The sequence below is a fragment of the Canis lupus genome, chromosome 15, assembly GCF_003254725.2.
Source record: "Canis lupus dingo isolate Sandy chromosome 15, ASM325472v2, whole genome shotgun sequence".
Lineage (NCBI taxonomy): Eukaryota > Metazoa > Chordata > Mammalia > Carnivora > Canidae > Canis > Canis lupus.
Window position 1 is genome coordinate 10,432,028 of NC_064257.1, and position 19,796 is coordinate 10,451,823.

General features: G+C 34.7%; 1 protein-coding gene across 5 annotated transcripts in view; it reads left to right on the forward strand.

Moving 5' to 3' along the window:
* Positions 1-19,796, forward strand: part of FAF1 (Fas associated factor 1) — a 460,703-nt gene that overhangs the window by 185,392 nt on the left and 255,515 nt on the right. For all 5 annotated transcript variants that reach the window (XM_025420121.3, XM_025420122.3, XM_049094402.1 and 2 more), the window contains 2 exons: positions 9,634-9,725; positions 17,010-17,101. In XM_025420121.3, coding sequence (XP_025275906.1) covers positions 9,634-9,725; positions 17,010-17,101 — 184 coding nt within the window. The remainder of the gene's footprint in view (positions 1-9,633; positions 9,726-17,009; positions 17,102-19,796) is intronic.

The following is a 19,796-nucleotide window of genomic DNA, read 5'->3' on the forward strand; positions in this document are numbered from 1 at the left end:
GAAGAGGGAAAGACTCCCAAGCAGACTCTGTACCAAGATAGGAGCCCAACACAGCTCAGTCTCTCGACCCAGAGGTCATGACCTGAGCAGAAGCCAAGAGTTGAATGCTCAACCAACTGAGCCACCCCAGCACCCCTATCTCACATTCTTATTAGGAGGTAGAGATTGTGAGACTGGATAAAAAAGGAAAACCAAATATATATGCACAAGAAACTCAGTTTAAATATAAAGTATAATATTAAAATATATATAGGAAAATACTAACCAGGGTATGAAATGTTAGTAACATGTTATTGTATTACAATATTAAATGAGGTAGACTAGACAATATCATTAAGTCCAAATGGAGACATTTTGTGATGAAGATGGCAACTCATCACAGTCATCAAAAACACATAGTATCATAAATGTGTATAGGTCTAATAACAGTTTGAAAGTATATGAAACAAAATCTAATAGAACTGAAATGAGAAATGGAAAAATCCACAGTGGTAAATGGAGATTATAGCACTCCTTTCTCATAGTAAATGTTCAGAACAATAGCAAATATGAACAATATATCAACAACCAATTTGACCTATTTGAAGTATGTAGACTACTCATAATCCCAGCAAAATACATATTCTTTTCATGGGCGGTTGGTGCATTCATTAAGGCAAAAAATATAGTCAGCCGGTTAAAAAATCATGTGTGGTATGTTCTCTGACAATAGTGGAATTAACAAATCAAGAGTCTGGAAAATCCTGATATATTTGGAAATTAAACAACATATTTATAAATAAACCATAGGTCAAAGAAGGAATCACAAAAGAAATCAAAATATTTTGAACTAAATTAAAATGGAAACATGGCATACCAACATTTGATGCTGACAGAGTGGTATTGAGAGGGACATTTATGGTTCAAATTCTTAATTATAAAAGAAGAAAGTTTTAAAAGCAATGATCAACACTTCCACTAAGAAATGGGAAAAGTAGGGATCCCTGGGTGGCGCAGCGGTTTGGCGCCTGCCTTTGGCCCAGGGCACGATCCTGGAGACTCAGGATCGAATCCCACGTCGGGCTCCCGGTGCATGGAGCCTGCTTCTCCCTCTGCCTGTGTCTCTGCCTCTCTCTCCCTCTCTCTGTGTGACTATCATAAATAAATAAAAATTTATAAAAAAAATAAACTTGAATGTTAAAAAAAAAAAAAAAGAAATGGGAAAAGTATCCCCTCCCCTCCTTCCACTTATATTTATAAGATTTACTGTTACTCCTAAAATAGCTAAATAAACCACCAAAAATGCTTAGAAAGAATACTATTAGGAACAGTATCTGTGCTTACAAACTAGATAGGAAAACCTCATAATTCATGAAGCTTGGATAGAGTATGCAAGGCTTTTTTGCCTTGGTAATGGGGAATAATTAGCTTTAGATTCATTGCTACTTGGATGATACTCACTGACATCTTAATAGCAAGACCCAAGCACAATGAACTTTCCAAGTAACTTACCTGCATCTTAGAACAAAACCAAAGTATATTTATAGGAATAAAAAAACATTTAGTACTCATCAGTGTAAAATTTGTAGTGTCTGGCATCTGATAAAAATTGCCAGGCATTCAAAGATGCAGAAAAACTTAGCCCATAATGAAGAGAGAAATCAAAAAACAATTAAAATTGACATAAATTTTGGAATTAGCAAGTAAAGGGATGCCTGGGTGGCTCAGTGGTTGAGCATCTGCCTTTGGCTCAGGGCATGGTCCCAGGTCTAGGGATCGAGTCCCACATCAGGCTCCCCACAAGGAGCCTGCTTCTCCCTCTATGTACTGCTTCTCTCTGTGTCTCTCATGAATAAATAAAATCTTCAAAAAAAAAAAAAAAAACCAAGGAATTAGCAAGTAAGGACATTAAAATAGTTTTTATAACTCTCATACTTACATTTAAAAGAGAGGAAAAGGGTAAAAAATGTGAGCAGGCCTGTGGTTGCCTTGGTGGCAGAGTTCAATAAATTGGGGTTTAATGCAAGATGGTATATGAGAATGATGATGTGAAAGAGGCCATAAGAAGGCTTCTTGAGAACCTTTATAACAGGATGTTTCGCATTAAGAGAGCACTGGCCCTGACTTTGAGGCAGCAGATATTGCCTACAGAGCAGAGGACAAAATATGAAGAGGACAAATTATTTCTTGAACCATATCTGAAGGAAGTTATTTGGTAAGGAGAAGAAATGGGAAAAGAAATAATCATGGATTTGAAATCTGTGGTTGCAGCTGTCCTACAAATATTTTTAAGAAGTTGGGTAAACATGAAACATGCAATTTAGAGCAATTTGAGCTGCAAATGTGTTACTTTAAACAAATGTATATTGTAATTATAAAAATAAAAAAGAGGAAAGTTTTAAAATTATGAGTCATTGAAAAAAATGTTAAATGTTAAAATGACCCAAATTGAGTGTCCAGAGAAGAAGACCATGATGTGTGAGATGAAAAATTTACCAGATGGGATTAACAGTTTAGACAGTGAAAAAGAAAAGATTAGTAAATTTGAAGATCTCACAATAGAAACCACTTTAGAAAAGAGTTTGGCAGTTTCCCACAAAGTTATTATACAGTGTCCAGTCATCTTCTAGGTATTTACTCAAGAGAAATGAAAGCATATCTATCAAAACGTGTTCATGGCAATTTATTTGTAAAAACACCAAACCGTAAATAACCCCAAATGCCCATAAACCATTGGATGGATAAGCACATTGTTGCATATTTATACAATGTTATACTACTTAGTAATAAAAGAACTGGACTGTTGTTACATATAACAATGTGGGAGAATCTCAGATTAGTCTGAGTGAAAGAAGCCAAATTGAACAGATGTATTCTGCAATTCCATTTATATAAAATCATAGATGATTCTAACTAAGTCATAGTTAAAGAAATCAAAGCAGTTCTCTGAGGATGAAGTAAGGATAGTGTAGAGGAATTACCAGGGAGCGTTAAAAAAAAAAAAAAAAAAAAACCTGAAGGGGGTGAATTTACAACCTTGATTAGGATGAATTTCACTTTTTGGATATATTTGTCAAAACTTATGAGATTGTAGATTTTAAATGTGTGCAGCTTATTTCATGTCAATGATAAGGCTGTTAATTTTTAAAAGCACAAATATAATTCCAAAGTAGCTATAGAAGGAAGCAAATTATACATGTGTATAGATGCAAACAGAAATCAATAAAGCAGAAAATGGATATATAGTAGAGAAAATGAACAAAATAAAACAGCTTTTTTTGAGAAGATGAATAAAGTTGATAATTCATTTGCTACTATTAATAAGAACAAAAGAAAGAAAGCACGAGTTATTCATATTGGAAATGAAAGGAACCTATAGACATTAAATGGGCTATAAGGCAACATCAGGAACAAATTTATGTCAGTAAATTTAAAAGATATATCAAACTTTAAGAAGCTATGAAAATTATGTTAAAGGTACAAATTATAGCTGACAGAAGAAAAATTAAAAATCTGTATAGGTATGCATCAAATACATAAATTGAATTGACAATCAAAAACTTGCCCAAAAACCTTCCCAGAAACCAAACCCAATATTATTAAATGGCTTCATTGGTAAAGCCTGTCTAATATTTAAGGAAGAAAGACTAGCAATCATTCATAGAGACAAGATAAAGTATTTCCTTATTCATTTCATGAAACCAGCATTACTCTAATACTAAAACCAGACAAAGACATTACAGGAAAAGAAAACTACAGACCAGTATTTCTAACAATTACAGAGGCAGAAATCCTTTACAAAATATTTGCAGGTTGGGGTGCCTGGGTCACTCAGTCAAATTAAGATCTGACTCTTGATTTCTGCTCAGGTCACGATCTCAGGTTCATGAGATCAAGCCCCGAGTTGGGCTCTCTGCTCTGTGGAATCTATGTGTCTCTGTCCCTCTGCCCCCTACTCTCGCTCATGTGCTCTCTTGCTCACTCTCAAATCTTAAAAAAAAAAAAAAATGCAAGTTGAATTTAGTAAAATATAATAAAATACATGTGTATATAATATACCTCATGGTCAAGCAAGTTTATCCAGGAATGCAAAGCATGTTTAACAGCCTATAATTTGTTCTTGTAATTCACCGTATTAGAACAATAAATGAGAAAATTCATCTGATATTTCAGTAGGTGGAGCAAAAAAGCACTTAATACCCATTCTTGTGTAAAAAAAATCCTAAATTCATAACTAGTAAGAATAGAGGGAAACTTTGTCAACCTCATAAAGCACTTTGCTGAGGAACATACAACTAATATAATACTTTATAATTAAAGACTAAATTCTTCCCTCTTGAGATCAAGAACAATGCAAGGTCCACTTGTAACACATCTATCCAATGCTTTGTAGAAGATATGCAAATAGCCTTTAAGCGCACAAAAAGATTCTCAGTGTTATTACTTATTATTAATCATCAGGGAATACACAGTGAGAAACTACACCCACTGGAATGGTGAAAATTAAAAAGAAAATTCTTTTTGTTAATAGTGATATGTAACCTCTGGAATTTTGGTGGAATGCATGATGGTATAATCACTTGGAAAAACAATTTGGCAGTTTGTAAAGCAAAGTTAATCATACAGTCTAGCAGTTCCATTCTTAGATATTTATTCAAGAGAAATCAACACATATTTATGAAAGAGTTTACACAATGTTCATAGTAGATTTATTTGCTGTAGGGAAAAAATAGAAACACCGCAGATGTTCATCAGCTGGTAAATGTATAAATGAATTGTGCAATATCCATATGTATTTTATTTGTTCTTGTGTAACAAATGACTCAAAATTTAGTGATTTAAGAAAACATTTGTTATCTCACAGTTTATGTAGATAAGGAATCCAGGCATGGCTTAGCCGTTCTCTTACCAGCTGCAATCAATATGTCATCTCAAGGCTCAACTACGGAAGTATACACTTTTGAGATCACTGATGTGGTTGCTGACAAGATTCATTTCCATGTGAGCTGTTCAGCCAAGAGATTCAGCTCTTCACTCACTCTTGGGTGGAGGCTGCCCTCTGTTCCTTACTATTTGCACCTCCATATACCAGTTTACAAGGCAGTTGGTATCATCAGAGAACAAGTAAAGGTCAAGAGAGAGTGTGCTAGCAAGATGGAAACCATAGTCTTGTAACCTATCTCCAAAGTCACATCCCATCACCATTGTTATATTCTCATTAGAAGTAACTTGATATAACTTACACTCATGGGGGCGGGAATTACAAAGGACATGAATACCACGAGGGTGGGGAGCATTGGAAGGCATTTCAGAAGCTGCCTACTTTACAATATAATGAAATACTACTAAACAATGAGAAAGTACTGGTTATTGGTATAGATAGATAACAGTGTAGATGAATGTCAAAAACATTATGCAGAGCAAATGAACCCAGACATAAAAGATAACAGACAGAACTAATCTTTAGAATGAGAAGAAAGATCAGTGGTTAGATGGGAGAAGGTTTTTGTTTTGAAGGGGTATGAGTACCTTTCGTGATATAAGAAATGTTTTTTATCTTAATTGTGGTAGTGTTACAGTGGTGTATATATTTGTCAAAACTTAGAGTGAATTTTATTATATGTAAATTATCTAAGTTGGGTTTTAAAAAAAATATCCTATTGGAGTCAGTGGAATCTTTTTGCAGTTTTATTGAGATGTAATTGATATGCAACACTGTATACTTTTAAAGTGCACAGTGTAATGACTTGACTTGCATATATTGTAAAGTGATGACCACAATAAGTTTAGTTACCATGCATCATCTAATATAAATACAAAAAAAAAAGAGTTTTCTCTTTGTGATGGGAACTCTTAGGATTTACTCTTAACAACTCTAAAATATACCATATAGTATTGTTAATTGTTATCATGTTATATGTTTTATCCCCAGTACTTATTTATTTTATTTATTTATTCATGAGAGACACAGAGAGATAGAGAGGCAGAGACATAGGCAGAGGGAGAGGCAGGCTTCACTTGGAGCCTGATGTGGGACTCCATCCTGGGACCCCAGGATCACCCTCTCAGCCGAAGACAGATGCCCTACTGCTGAGCCACTCAGGCGTCCCCCCAGTACTTATTTATATTATAACTGGAAGTTTTGAGCACCTTCATCCAATTCCCAACTCCCCACTTGTGTTTACTAAAAAGTCTGAGCTCTTTCTGTGTGCTTTTTTTTTAGATCTACATAAAAGTGAGATAAAATATAATGTTTATATAAATTATATAATATATATTATTGTATTATATTTATTTATACAAGTATAAATACTTTTCTGACTTTTTTCACTTAGCATAATACCCTCAAGGTTTGTTCATGTTGTCAAAAAAATGGCAAGATTTCCTTTTTTTATGTCCGAATAAAATTGAAGTGTATACATATATTACAACTTTTTCATTCATTCAGCCATCAATGGACATTTAAGTTACTTCCATATTTCGGCTGTTGTAAATAATGCTGCTATGAACATGAGAGCACAGATATCTCTTTGACATAGTGTTTTTGTTTCCTTGGATATATTGCTGGATCATATGGTAGTTCTGTTTTTAATTTTTTGAGGACCCTCCATTCTGTTTTCCCTAGTGGTTGTACTAACTTACAATTCTACCAGCAGTGCACAAGGGTTCCCTTTTCTTCACATCTTTGCCAGCATTTGTTATCTCTCAACATATTAGTAGTAGCCATTCTAATAGGCACAAGGTGATATCTCATTGTGGTTTTGACTTGTATTTCCCTAATAGTGATGCCGAGTACCTTTTCATTTATCTGTTGGCCATTTGTATATCTTCTTTGGAAAAATATCTATTCAAGTCCTTTGCCCCCCCCCCTTTTTTTTAAAGATTTACTTATTTATTTTAGAGAATGAGAGAGAATAAGGGAAGGGACAGAGAAAGAAGGAAAGAATCCTTAAACAGATTCCTGCTGAGTTCAGAGCCCAACATGGGGCTCAGTCCCAGGACCCTGAGATCATAACCTCAGGTGAAATCAAGAGCCAGATGCTTAAAACAACTGAACCACCCAGGCACCCCTGCCTATTTTTAATTGGATTGTGTGTGTGTGTGTGTGTGTTTTGCTATTGTGTTGTGAGTTCTTTATATATTTTGGATATTAACTCCTTATCAGATAAATGGTTTGCACATTCAGTGGACTGTTCTTGATGACATCTGCATATCTTCACATTTTCCCAAGTAACATACTAGCATGCTTGTGTTATCTTGGGCTAAGATTTTTGGTGTCATGCAGACCCATATACAAATACTGGCTCTAAAACTTGCTGCATTCTAGTACTTCACTGACCTAGATTATTTTGGATATTCCTGAAACAATAACTACTGTTTTTAGAATCTATACTGGTTACATTCTGTGCTAGACATTTATGTGTGTATTACCTTAGTTAACACAAATCAAAATAACCAACATTTTTGAGTCCCTTGTGTATTAGACACATATTAATATAGAATATTTACCATGCCTTATGTGATTCAATGTAGCAACTCAATGAAGTGTTGGCACTAATACTATCCCCACTTTACAGAAGAAGAAATTGAAACCAACAGAAAATAAATTTTTAAAATATGAGGAACTCAGGTTGCTATCAAGATTCTGGTTTTGTTTTCTATTCCTCTCTACCTGTAGAATTAGACTGTTTTATATGTTACCGAAGCTTGCTGCAAAGAGTAACTGCAACTTCAACTTAAAATCTCTTTTTGTATTTCTTTAAGAAACTTCTTTTAGGTTATGAATGCTAAGAGTGTCTCCAAGAATCTAAGTAGAAGGTGTCAAGTGAAGATCAGATTCTAAGAGGAAAACACTGGGCAGACTCTCAAGAGCATAAGCTTAGTTCTAGACAAGTACAGTTCTAGAAATACCAACCTTAGCCATAAACGAAAAGGCAATATTTGTATGTATTTGATATAAAAATATGGCTTATTATTCTACCATTTCCACAAACAGAACATTACTTTGTCAGCAGTGACATTTTTGAAGGTCAAGGTTGATAAAAATTTGTGCTTGTAAAATCTATTAATCACTTTCAGAAGTGCTCAGATAAGAATTTTCTTTGGGGAGGTAAGACTGTGTCACTAAGGCAGTGAAGTGTTTGTGGCGGTACCTACTTTGGCAACTGTGTTTCCATAGTACTTGGGTAGCATAAGTTTTTCCCCCCTTCTTTTCCTTTGTCAATGTGGGGTTATTTTTCCTCTTTTAGTATATAATATAATCAGTTTTATCAGTATTCAACCACTTATTGTAAAATGGGGTTGAATTATATGTTAATCTAAAAGTGTAGACAAGGGGCGCCTCAGTGGCTCTGTTGGTTAAGTGTCCAACTCTTAATTTCGACTCAGGTCATGATCTCAGGGTTGTGAGATTGGGCCCCATGTCGCGCTTGGCATGAGTCTGCTTGAGATTCTCTCCATCTCCCTCTCCCCTTCTTTCTGCACATGCTCTCTCTAAAAATAAACAAAATCTTAAAAAAGAATATAGACTAGCAACAACCTAATAAAAGTAGATATGTGCAATACTTATACATTCTGATTCATCTGATCTAATATACTGTAGTTCCAGAAATTAATTAATTAATTTACTTATATATTTTTAAAAAGATTTTATTTGACAGAGAGAGAGGACAAGTAGGGGAAGCAGGAAAGGGAGGAGCAGACTCCCCACTGAACAGGGAGCCTGATGCAGGGCTCTATCCCAAGACCTTGGGATCATGACCTGAGCCAAAGGCAGACACTTAACCAATGAGCTGCCCAGGCGCCCAGCTGATTGATTTGTAAGTAGACTTGATTTATGAAAAATAATTTGTGGAGTACTGGGAAGATTTTGATTCCTCACTGTTTTTCGTTAGCATCATGTTCATTTTTGCCTTTTACCTTTAAGTCTTTTGTCTTCACTGAATAGAATAACTTTTGGTTTGGCTGGGTTTAAGTCTTATCTCTTTTCTTAAAGCTTTATTTATCCAACACAATTTTTTTTTCTTTTCTGAAATTCGGTTGCTTGTCTTTTTAACAAAATTTAGATTGTCTTCTAGATTATATACGTTGGCTTTATTTTTTCAGCTGCTTTCACGGATATTATTTCCTTTTATCCTTAGACCCTGGAAATAGTTAAGAAAGGCAATATTATTATCCACTTTATGATACAAAAACTAAGAATAGATATTTAATTTCTTTAAAATAAGACTTCAACCCAAATTTTCATTCCACAATCTGCTTTGCTTATACTATACCAGTTCAAGTTTTATACTTTACCTGCTATTCCTACCATATGCTGAGCATATAGTCGTATCGTCAGTTGATTGATTTAAAATATTTGTTTATATTCAAACCCCCATTCCCTGGTATCTGTTTCTTTTAAAAAGCTATGCAATTAACTAGTTAATTAATTGTAGAGTCTTTTTCATAATTAATCTTAAAACTGGAGTCCTTCAAAGGGGCAACATTTAGTTCAAGATTTGAAGTTTGGACTATGGAAAATTTTCTTATTTATTCATCAGACATATGTCATTGACTGTGTACCATATGCCTAATATTAGTGGTAGCCATGGATATGGACAAATGTTGATTGTGTTATTTTATTAGTAACATTGTCTTTTCGTATTTATACAGGAGAGATTAAACAGATTCTAGAAAATGAACTTCAGATTCCTGTGTCTAAAATGCTGTTGAAAGGCTGGAAGACCGGAGATGTGGAAGACAGTGTGAGTTTCTTAATTGCCTAGAAATAAAAGAAAATTAGGTCATGCAGTTGAATAAACAATATATAAAAATTGGTTTTTATTAGTTTTGTTGCATATGACAAGTGGATTTTGGTAATAGTAACTTAGTTTAAAGAATCAACAAACTGTTCTTCAAGTTAAAACATTTTCGTGGTAAACCAGCAATAGTTTTGAATTAGCTAGGTATATAAATGAAAACACTATATGCCATGTTTTTCCTATTTCTGTTATATAGGAGTTAGTTTGGCACTCTTTTGAGAACTTTTACTTTTTTTATCAAACATCATAGGATGTCAGTAAGTGCCCTAGAATAGTAATTTACTGAACAATTACTTACTGGCCTGAAAGGAGTCATCCACAATGTGTATGTATGGCAGATATTGATTATGGAAAAAAGATAATAATAAGACATTCTTTTTAACTTGGAAAATTTAATGGTAGAATCTTTGTTTACTGGTAGTGGCAAGGGCACAGAATGAATTGTACTTCAGAATTTTCATAAAGTGTTACAATTATAAAGCAGTAGCTGCTATTCTCGAGGACCCAGTAGCAGCCTCAGGTATTAAATATTTCACATGCTCTTTCTTTGTCTTGACAGAGAGAGAGGGGAAGGATGGAAAGAAATGAAAGAACTCTAAAGTTTTATGTGTTTGAAATGCAAATAGTTATCAGATACTTACACAATCTTTATATGGTTATTAACTTGATATTTAAATATCTAGGCATAAATTTAGAATCTTCAACTTTTGGTTCAGTTCTTTGTCAATTACTTCTGGTAGATATTGTGCTTATAAATATTTATATGTGAGTTCATTTGGTTTGTGGAGATGTTTGGAGTATTTCAATAAGATATTTAAATGAATTTCATGTTTGCAAGAGATTTATAAATTAAGCTACAAGTTAGTGATGTACTATTCTAGAGGTCAGAAGACTTTTTCTATATAGAACCAGGTTGTAAATATTTTAGGTGTGCAAAATATAGTCTCCATTGTAGTTACTCAGTTCTGCTGTGGTAGCGTGAAAGGACCCATAGCCATATGTGAAAGAGTGAGCCTTGACTGTGTTCCAATACATCTTTATTGATAGACACAGAAATTTGAATTTTATAGAATTTCACGTATTGTGAAATACTCTTCTTTTGATTTTTTTCCCCCACCATTTAAAGATGTAAAAATCATCCTTAATTCATAAGGCCATATAAAAATAGGCAATGGGCTAGATTTGTCCCATAGGCATAGTTTGCTGACCCATGGGGCTACATGGCTGTTGTAATTGAAACATAGATTAAAAAATAAAAAGAAATGCTACCTGAGTAATCAACAACCTTGGCAGAAATATATCATTTATTTGTTCATTTATTGAGAAACCAGTGGATATGAATCAGTCGCACATGGCATTTTCAATAGTTTGTGAAAAAAAGGGCAATTATTTTGAAAATGTTCTTAAAGCTATCTGTTCTAATATTTAAACATAGTCTTTTGTTACCAACAATATTTTCAGTCACTTATTTCTGTGTACTCTTTTCCTAAGGTGATTTCTGCTATTCCAATGCCATTAATTTTCTGATTGCTCCAAAATTTGTATTTCCAGGTTATACTTCTGTGTATACTCTGTATACTCTGTATACTTCATGTATCCAAATTGGTAATTCACTTTTGTACTTGTATGCCTTATGACATCTTTAAGTTAGCATGTTTAAAATGGACCTCTTGGTTTTCCTTCCCATGCCATTTCTCTACCAGTTTCTTCCCAATAAACAGTAGCACTGTATAGCCACTGCTGAATCCAAAAATACGGGCATCCCGTCTTTTCCCATTTCAAACAACACCTAATCCTTTGGTAAGTCCTATAGCTTCTATCTCCAAATATATCTCAACTATAGCCACTTTTCAGTATTTTTATTGTGCTGCCTAATCAAGGCCATTAGCATCTTTTGTCCATACCAGTGTAACAGCTTCATCATTGTTTTCCAGCTTCCTTTCTTGGGTTCATCCTTACATTCTCCACAAGCAGCCAGAATGGTCTTTTAAAAAAGCACATAAATTGAATTATATCACTCTCCTGTGTTTTGTTGCACTTTGAATAAAATTCAAGCTACTCACCATCATTCAAAAAGCATTTTATTATTTATCCACTGTTCACCTCTACAACCTCATCTTCAGCCTTTCTTACCCTCACTCTCCATGATGCAACCATAGAAACCCCTTTTTAATTTTTCTAATAGACCCAAGTCTACCTGTACCTTCAACTGCTTGGAACGATTTACCTCCAGTTCTTCACATGGATGGCTCTATTTCATCCTTCAAATTTCAGTTTAAACATTACTTTTTCTAACAGGCTTCTGTGTAAAATTAGGTTCCCATCCCAGCAATCTCCATGAATTGGAGTAAATGTTTGTAGAATGAATGAATGAATGACTTAAAGAAAGTCACACTGTATGTGATTTGGGGGAGATTTAGTGGAAAATCTTTGGGTGGTGGCATGGCAAAAGAACAGTAGTGATTTGGCCAAGTGGTAAGAGTAAACATTTATCAGTAATCCACCAAGTAAAATAATGAAAAATAGAAAGGTAAAAATAATTTTTCTATGTATATATATGTGTGTGTGTTTTGTTTGCATGTTAACTCTTAACTCTGTAGAGGTAACACAGATCAGTTTCAAAAAGGCTTATACACATTGACATAAAGATTCGGGACTTAAAAAAAAAAAGATTCGGAACTTAAAGGTGAAGTTATGAGTAAAGCCCACTACAGTATTTTTGTAGATCATGAATTACAAACCATTAATAAGTTGTGTAGTGAACTGAGTGGGTTGTAGCCAGCATTAAGAAAAAAGAAGAAATAGAAGATGTCAGAGTATATTGCAAGTAATAAGGTTAAGTATTTTATTTAACATATAGCTAATATGGGTCATACTAAGTCCCAATGTCCTTGAAGTAAGACTGTGTACCTAGTAAGATGGACCTTCTTGTGGGGGGATCAAGAATGAGTTCCTCATACTCTGTGCTTGGGTGAGATCAGCCCCTGTCTCTACTTCCATCTGCGGGGTTAACAGAGATTCCTAGATATTTACTACACCTTGCATTCCAACACTATCAGCCTTGACATTATTATTTGATTAAACCAGGACTGATTTGATTACATCTTTGCCCACTGTTTATACCAGTCACTGCAAGGAGTTGAAGTTTCTCATATCACCCTCACTCGAATTTCCATAGTTTCTGCACAGGCCATCTCTGTCTCTATCCTTTTTCATCTACAATACCTGAAATCTGTTCGCTACTTCTGTGGAGCTAATTTTATCACTAGCCAAATTCCTTCTGTTGTCAGCCTCTTCCCTGCATGCTCGCTTCACCATCTTCCTTTGATTAAAACCTGTCTTCTGGAGGACGTTGTTTCTCTATAGGCTTCTCTGTGTTAATTGCTTTTCTTTAGCAGCTATCATACCACTGGACTATCTGTTAAAATATGTATCCTTATTGTACATCTCTTCCACTTCCAGACCTTTATCAGTCCTTCTTCCTCTCTAAAGATCTGTAGCTTTGAATTTCATGTCAAAAGGTCATCACCTACTTATTGAGGTCATCTTCCCTCATTTCCTGATGATTTTTAAGTCCTGGTCTATAATTGCGGTCTTAATTCTTAGTTTAAAATCTTTGTAAGTGGTACTTCTAATACCTTGGCTTAGTTTCTTGAATTTCTTTCCTACAGAAATCTTTTTCTTCACTCTGTATCAGCTATATCTTCCCATGGTTCTATCATTTAATTATAATTCTCAAATCTTAATTTCAGGCTTCCGTTTCTTGTTTACCATTTCTTATCTTTCTAGCTCATTTTCTTTGGCATCTTGACTTCACCAATCCTTCAACACTATCTGTTGTGCCCAAGATTGCGAATCCAAGAAACCACCAAGGAGCCGACACCAATGCAAGTGCACAAGGGTTTATTTGCAAGCTCGAGCTTGGGTCCAAGTATACCGGACACAGCGGAGCAGGGACTTGGACCCCGAAGTGAAGTGACACAGCGGAGCAGGAACTTGGACCCTGAAGTGGGTTACAGCTGGGTTTTTTATAGGCTGGTCTAGGGGATTTTCAGAAGGGATGGAGGAATTTCTCAAGTTCTGTTTACATTTTGATATGGGGCTTTCAAGGGCATTGAGCTCTGTTCTCATTCTAATATGGGACTTTCTATCACGGGTGTGGATTCTGTTGTCTTTCTGATGTGGGATTCCCTGCAAGGACATTGAGGACATTCTGCAGTTTTTCCTATAAAGTTCAGCTCTTATTCACAGGGACCTAAGATGGCTGTACTTGTGCTAATGCTAAACTTGAGGTGGAATGGCCTTGATTTTTCTCGGCCTCCACATATCTAGGCCTCCAATCTTCCCAATCCATTGTTTCTGCCATCTGTTCATGCCACTACCTCCTTCATGTCCTCTATTCCTTACAGTGGATTAAATCCCACAGTTAATCATTATACTCACTTTCTTGTGCATAGTCTCAACTCTTGCTTTATGGATCCTGAATGACAAAAAAAAAAATCCTTTTTTTTGATAAATCCAACTCCACCTGTTCTGTGCCTTACAGCTAAATATGGCTGTAGAAATATAAAATTATGGTGTTGGTGTATCTTTAAATTCATAATTATGATCTTTAGAGAGTCCTTTAATGTTGCTAGGCAATCACTGTATTTACCTGGTTTATCCACACTCCTAAATGGTTATGTTACACTTATCGTCTCTTCAAACCTTTAAAGCACCTCTCCCTCATTGTCACTCTCAGCTGATAACTTGACTTCCTGTTTTGTTTCACTAACAAAATAAAGGCAATACAGGAAAATTTCTATAAGCTCCCACCTTGGTCTCTGTTTATTTAACTGCATTTTATATACATACTCTTCTTTTGTTACTCTAAATGGCCTATCCAGTCTCTTTTCAAAGACCAACCCTCCATGTTTGCTTTGGATTATATTCTTTATCTCCTCTGGCCTACTCAAGAACTTTACTCTTAATTCTTCCCTGTGTTTCCTGTATCATCAATATTTTCCTTTAATAGATTATTACCTCTAGAGTGTAACAACAAATATGATGTTATTTCTTCCATTTTTCTCTTGATCCTGCTTCCCCTTCCAGCAGTCACTCCATTCCTCTAGTCCTCTTCATAACAAAACTTTCCCTAAAGAGTTGTTTATATTTCTTATCTCTAATCCATTTCTCCCCATGTCTCCTGAGTCCTGTCTAAACAGAGAACTGCTAGTGTTCTTGTCAAAGTCACCAGTGAAGTGACCACATTACTAAATTCAGTGGTGATCTTATCCAGCGTAATGACTTTTAAGTGTACCTATATGCACAATTTTATATCTTTATATCTCCACCCTGGACTTGTTCCCTGAATTCCAGATTGATATATCCAGCTGCTTATTTTCTCCACTTAAATGCCTAATACACATTTCAAAATGTGTATTACCTGCCTGAAATGGAAGTCCTTATCCTGTCTTTCCCATTTTAATTGATAGTAACTTAATCCTTCCAGTTGTTCAGTCTAAAATCTTTAGGACCATTACCAACTCCTTTCTCTCATAACCTATATCCAGTGTGTCAAGAAATTCTTTTGGCATTGTCTTCAAAATATATCTAGAATCCAGCTATTTGCATCACTTTTACTGCATCACTTTTATTTTGCATCACACAGACATAAGCCATTATCACCCTTATCTTAGTATATTCCATTAGCCTTCTCTGTGCTTCTGCCCTCCTCTGCCAGTCCCTTTCCATCTGTTTTCAACATAGCTGACAAAGTGATTCTTTTTAAATGTGAATCTAATCATGTTACTCTAATAATTTCTCATTTCATTCAGAGTAAAAGTCAGAGCTTGTAGCTCAACACATTTCTTGTCCCTACCATGAATGTTCTCTCTCTGACCTATCTCTGCCAGTGCTCATTTGACTTCAGTGACAATGGACTTCTTGTTGTTCTTTAAGCACATTTTGTGCTGGTTGTGTTTCCTTTGCCTGAAATATTCTTTATCTGTATAGTCTCATGATTTGTTTCATCACCCTTTAAAAGTCTTTACTCAAATGTCACATTCTTCAAGTGAGCTCTCCCCTGATCACCAAGTTTAAAATGACATAACTTCCCACCTCCATATTTATCACCCCTCCTTCCCTGATCTATCTTTAGTCCAAAAAATCATCACTTTTTAATATTCAGCTATTTAGATAACTTTATTAATCCTAATAAAATAAAGCTCTATATAAGATTAGGAGATTTAAACTATTCTGTTCACCACTATATCCACAGTGTGTGGAGTAGTCCTGGCACAGAGTAGGTGGGTCAGTAAATATCTATTGAATAAATATGTATGTCCTGGATTATGATATAAAGATGTAAAATGTGTTTCTTAATGCATTTTTCTGTCAAAAAAAGTTTGAGGGGCGCCTGGGTGGTACAGTCAGATATTGTTTAGTTCTTGATCTTAGCTCAGGTCTTGATCTCAGGGTCATGAGTTTGGGCCCCATTTTTGGGCTCCACCCCAGCTTAAAAAAAAGGTTTGAACTATGTTAGTATTTACCATCGAGTTAGAAGTTTGAAAGGTATGCAGGAATTTTACAGCCACAAAATTTACTGAATTTTTGTATGATTTTCAAGATGTAGTTTTGATATACCCCAAGGGTAGTTTATTCACCCTGGATGAATCATTTTAACAAAAAAAAAATTCTCTGGAATAAGAGTTTTCTTTGGAGTAAAAGTTGAGTGACCTAGGTAATACTTACTAGAGACCTCATCCAAGTTACTTTCCTTTTCAGGCTTCATCTCCTCATGTATAAAGTCATTGGGTTGAGGTACTCACTATGATCTTTTCTAGGTCTTATGATCTCTGAAAACCTACATTGCAAAAAAAAAAAAAAAAAAAAAACCTACATTGCTATTTTTTGCTCTAATGATCCTGGCACAAAGTGCATATTAGTTTCAAGGATATACTTCTTCAATGAAGAAATTAGTGATTCTTAACTGTGTTATCTATTTATCTCTCATCATGAGCTAAAGAATATGTTTTATTTTTAATGTTCATATTTATGCTTATTTATGATATATATATAGGAGAAATAAGTTACTTGCTTTCATTAGTTCTGCAATATTCTGCTTAGGAAATTGTCAAAGTTTTCAAAAAGTGAACTACAATATTGAAAAAACTTAAGAACTTTAGGGAAAAAATGAATAATGTACAATCAGCAGTCATTTTTTTGTTTTTAATTTTTCTTTTTCAGACGGTCTTAAAATCGCTACATTTGCCAAAAAACAACAGTCTTTATGTCCTTACACCAGACTTGCCACCACCTTCATCATCTAGTCATGCTGGGTAAGGTGTTTACTTTTTCCTGGGAATCTGAAATGAAAAGCTTGATTGTTAAGTTGCTTTAAGCTGTATGTAAATACCAAAATGAGATCAAATAAAAATCTTGAAGCTTTAATTTACCAACAACTATTAACTATATAAAATTTCAGATTATTTGGTTTGGATAGTTTGATTTCAGTGGTGGAATTTTTTTTACAAAGAAAATCTTTAGCAAAACTCCATTATGGAAAAAATAGTCAAAAATGGTACTGTTTTGTTTGAAGGGGAAAGACTAATTAATGTTGGAAGGAAGAGATTGAGTAAATGGAACTCAAGCTTCTCCCATGGCTAAAGAAGGCATACGTTTGAGGAAAATTCATTAGGCACTGCAGGTTAAAGCTTGAAAGGCACTGATACATTTTTATTAAGATTTTATCTCTTTTTGGAATAAAGTATCTCGTTCTTTTTTTCATTCACAGTGAACCTCAGGACATTTATAGAATGATTAAATGATTTTAACATTAAATTATATATGACATTGCTGGGTGAGGCAAATTAATCTAAAGTAAATGATGCTGGTGATAGAGTAATAATTTTTTTGAGTACAATATTATTCCAGAACTATGTTTAAGTTGTTTTTAGAATTTCATAGCTTTTATACACATTTACCTCTTTTAATACTACTTGATGATTTTGTGTAGTAGAGAGATCTGTGTGCCTTAACTTGGGAAATTGTCAAACTTTTCCTACCACATATCAAGTATCTTTATCATTATGTAGTAGAAGGGGGAAAAAATCCTGTTTGTTGTTTTGTTGTTTTTTTTTCTCTACTACACTGCTCACAGAACACTTCTGACTACCAAATGTGTTGGGTTCTTTTTCCCAACATCAGGCAATTCTTCAATACCAGCTTGATGTTCTGCAATTTAAATAAATTCTGATACTGTCTACCTGAAGATAGCATATAATCCCATAAATTCAGGGCTTAGTTCCATAAGACTGCTCCCACATCAGACACCATTTCAAGTGTAGATTGTCTCCTGTGCTTCTGAACAACTGGCTATATACATTGGATGTTCCCACAAACCCCTTCTTGGGTTTGATGATTTGCTAGAAGAGCTCACAGAACTCAGGAAAGTACTCTACTTACTATTAACCATTGTATTACAAAACATATTGTAAGGAATATAAATGAGCAGCCAGATGAACAGATCTATAGGACAAGATCTGAAAGTGTCTTGAGCACAGAACTTCTGTCCCTATAAAGTTTGGGGGTGTGCCACCCTCCCAGCACATAGATGCATTCTTGTTCACCAACTTGGAAGCTCTTCAAAACCTTTCAGCTAGGGTTTTTTATAGAGGCTTTATTACATAGGCACAATTAACTAAATTATTGGCTACTAATGATTAACTCAACCTCCCGCCCCTCTGCCCTCCCTACAAATGTGGAGGCAGGGAGAATGCAGGTAACTGAAAGCTCCAACCCTCTAATCTCTTGCTTGCTTTCCCTGGCAACCAGTCCCTCCCTCCCCTATCCTGAGGGTTTTTTTCTCAAAGTCATGAACTCATTAACAAACTCAGGTGTGGCTGAAAGGGGCTTGTCACAGATAAAAAGCTCCTTGCTCCTGTCACCTAAATCACTCTTATCATTTAGAATATTCCAAGGGTTTTAGGGAGCTCTTGTGTGGGGAAGACCAAATGTGTATTTCTTATTATAGATCATGACATTACAGGTAAATAGTAGCAAAAAAATTAAATTTGGCTTGTACCAAAGCAGTTTGTTCTGCCAGTTGTTTTCAGATGAATTTCTGGGGTATTTAGGATGATTTGATGATTATCTAGTTGTGTTTCTGGGATAAGGCAAGCCTAGGGTCCTTCTACTTTGCCACCATTTTCCAGCCTGGCTTAATGGATTTTTACCAAGTTAAATTGATTATGTTCTCTTTGTTGGAACAGTAAGACCAAAAATTTAAAGCCAAACAGAAGACATAAAAGGGAAGAAGGGACATGTAGAAATTCCCCTTAATGAAAAATCATGTTAATGCACATTTTATTAAAAACTAACTAAAATCCAAGTTGTTTTTCTTTTAGTGTATCAATTTAATATATTTTTCTATAAAACTAGGGATCATTTTCCCTTTTTTTTTTGGTGATGTATATCTGAATTTTGATTTCATGGGAGACAAAATCCATGCAGAACCTTAAATGCTAATGGTTATAATTATTTTTAACTTGTGCTTTTTAAGTTTTTGTTTCAACAAATGAAAATAAATTTTCAACATCTTAACCATATAGTAGAATCTAAAAACAATGTCCTACTGAAATATATATACGTATGTGTGTACACATATATGTATACACACACACATACATACACATATCCCATCCCTTTCTTCATCTCAAATTTAGGGATTTTGAAGAAATGATATATTTTATTTAGGTGGGGTTGGTTTGATGTTTAATTGGTTTTATTGCTTATTTTTCTCTGAGATGAGTCAACGTATCCTGGAAAATGGAGGGGAGTTGGATAATAACCTGCTTGTTAGCTGCAGTGCAGAACTACGATGAGGTCCTGCTGCTGGATTCTGCCATTGCAATTCCAGTGCATTGGCAAACATTAGGTTTTTTTCATTATTAAGTATCTATCTTTTCTAAATGAACTAGACAACACTGGTATTATAGTGTCACTCCTAAACAAAATTTATTATAACCAAGTCAG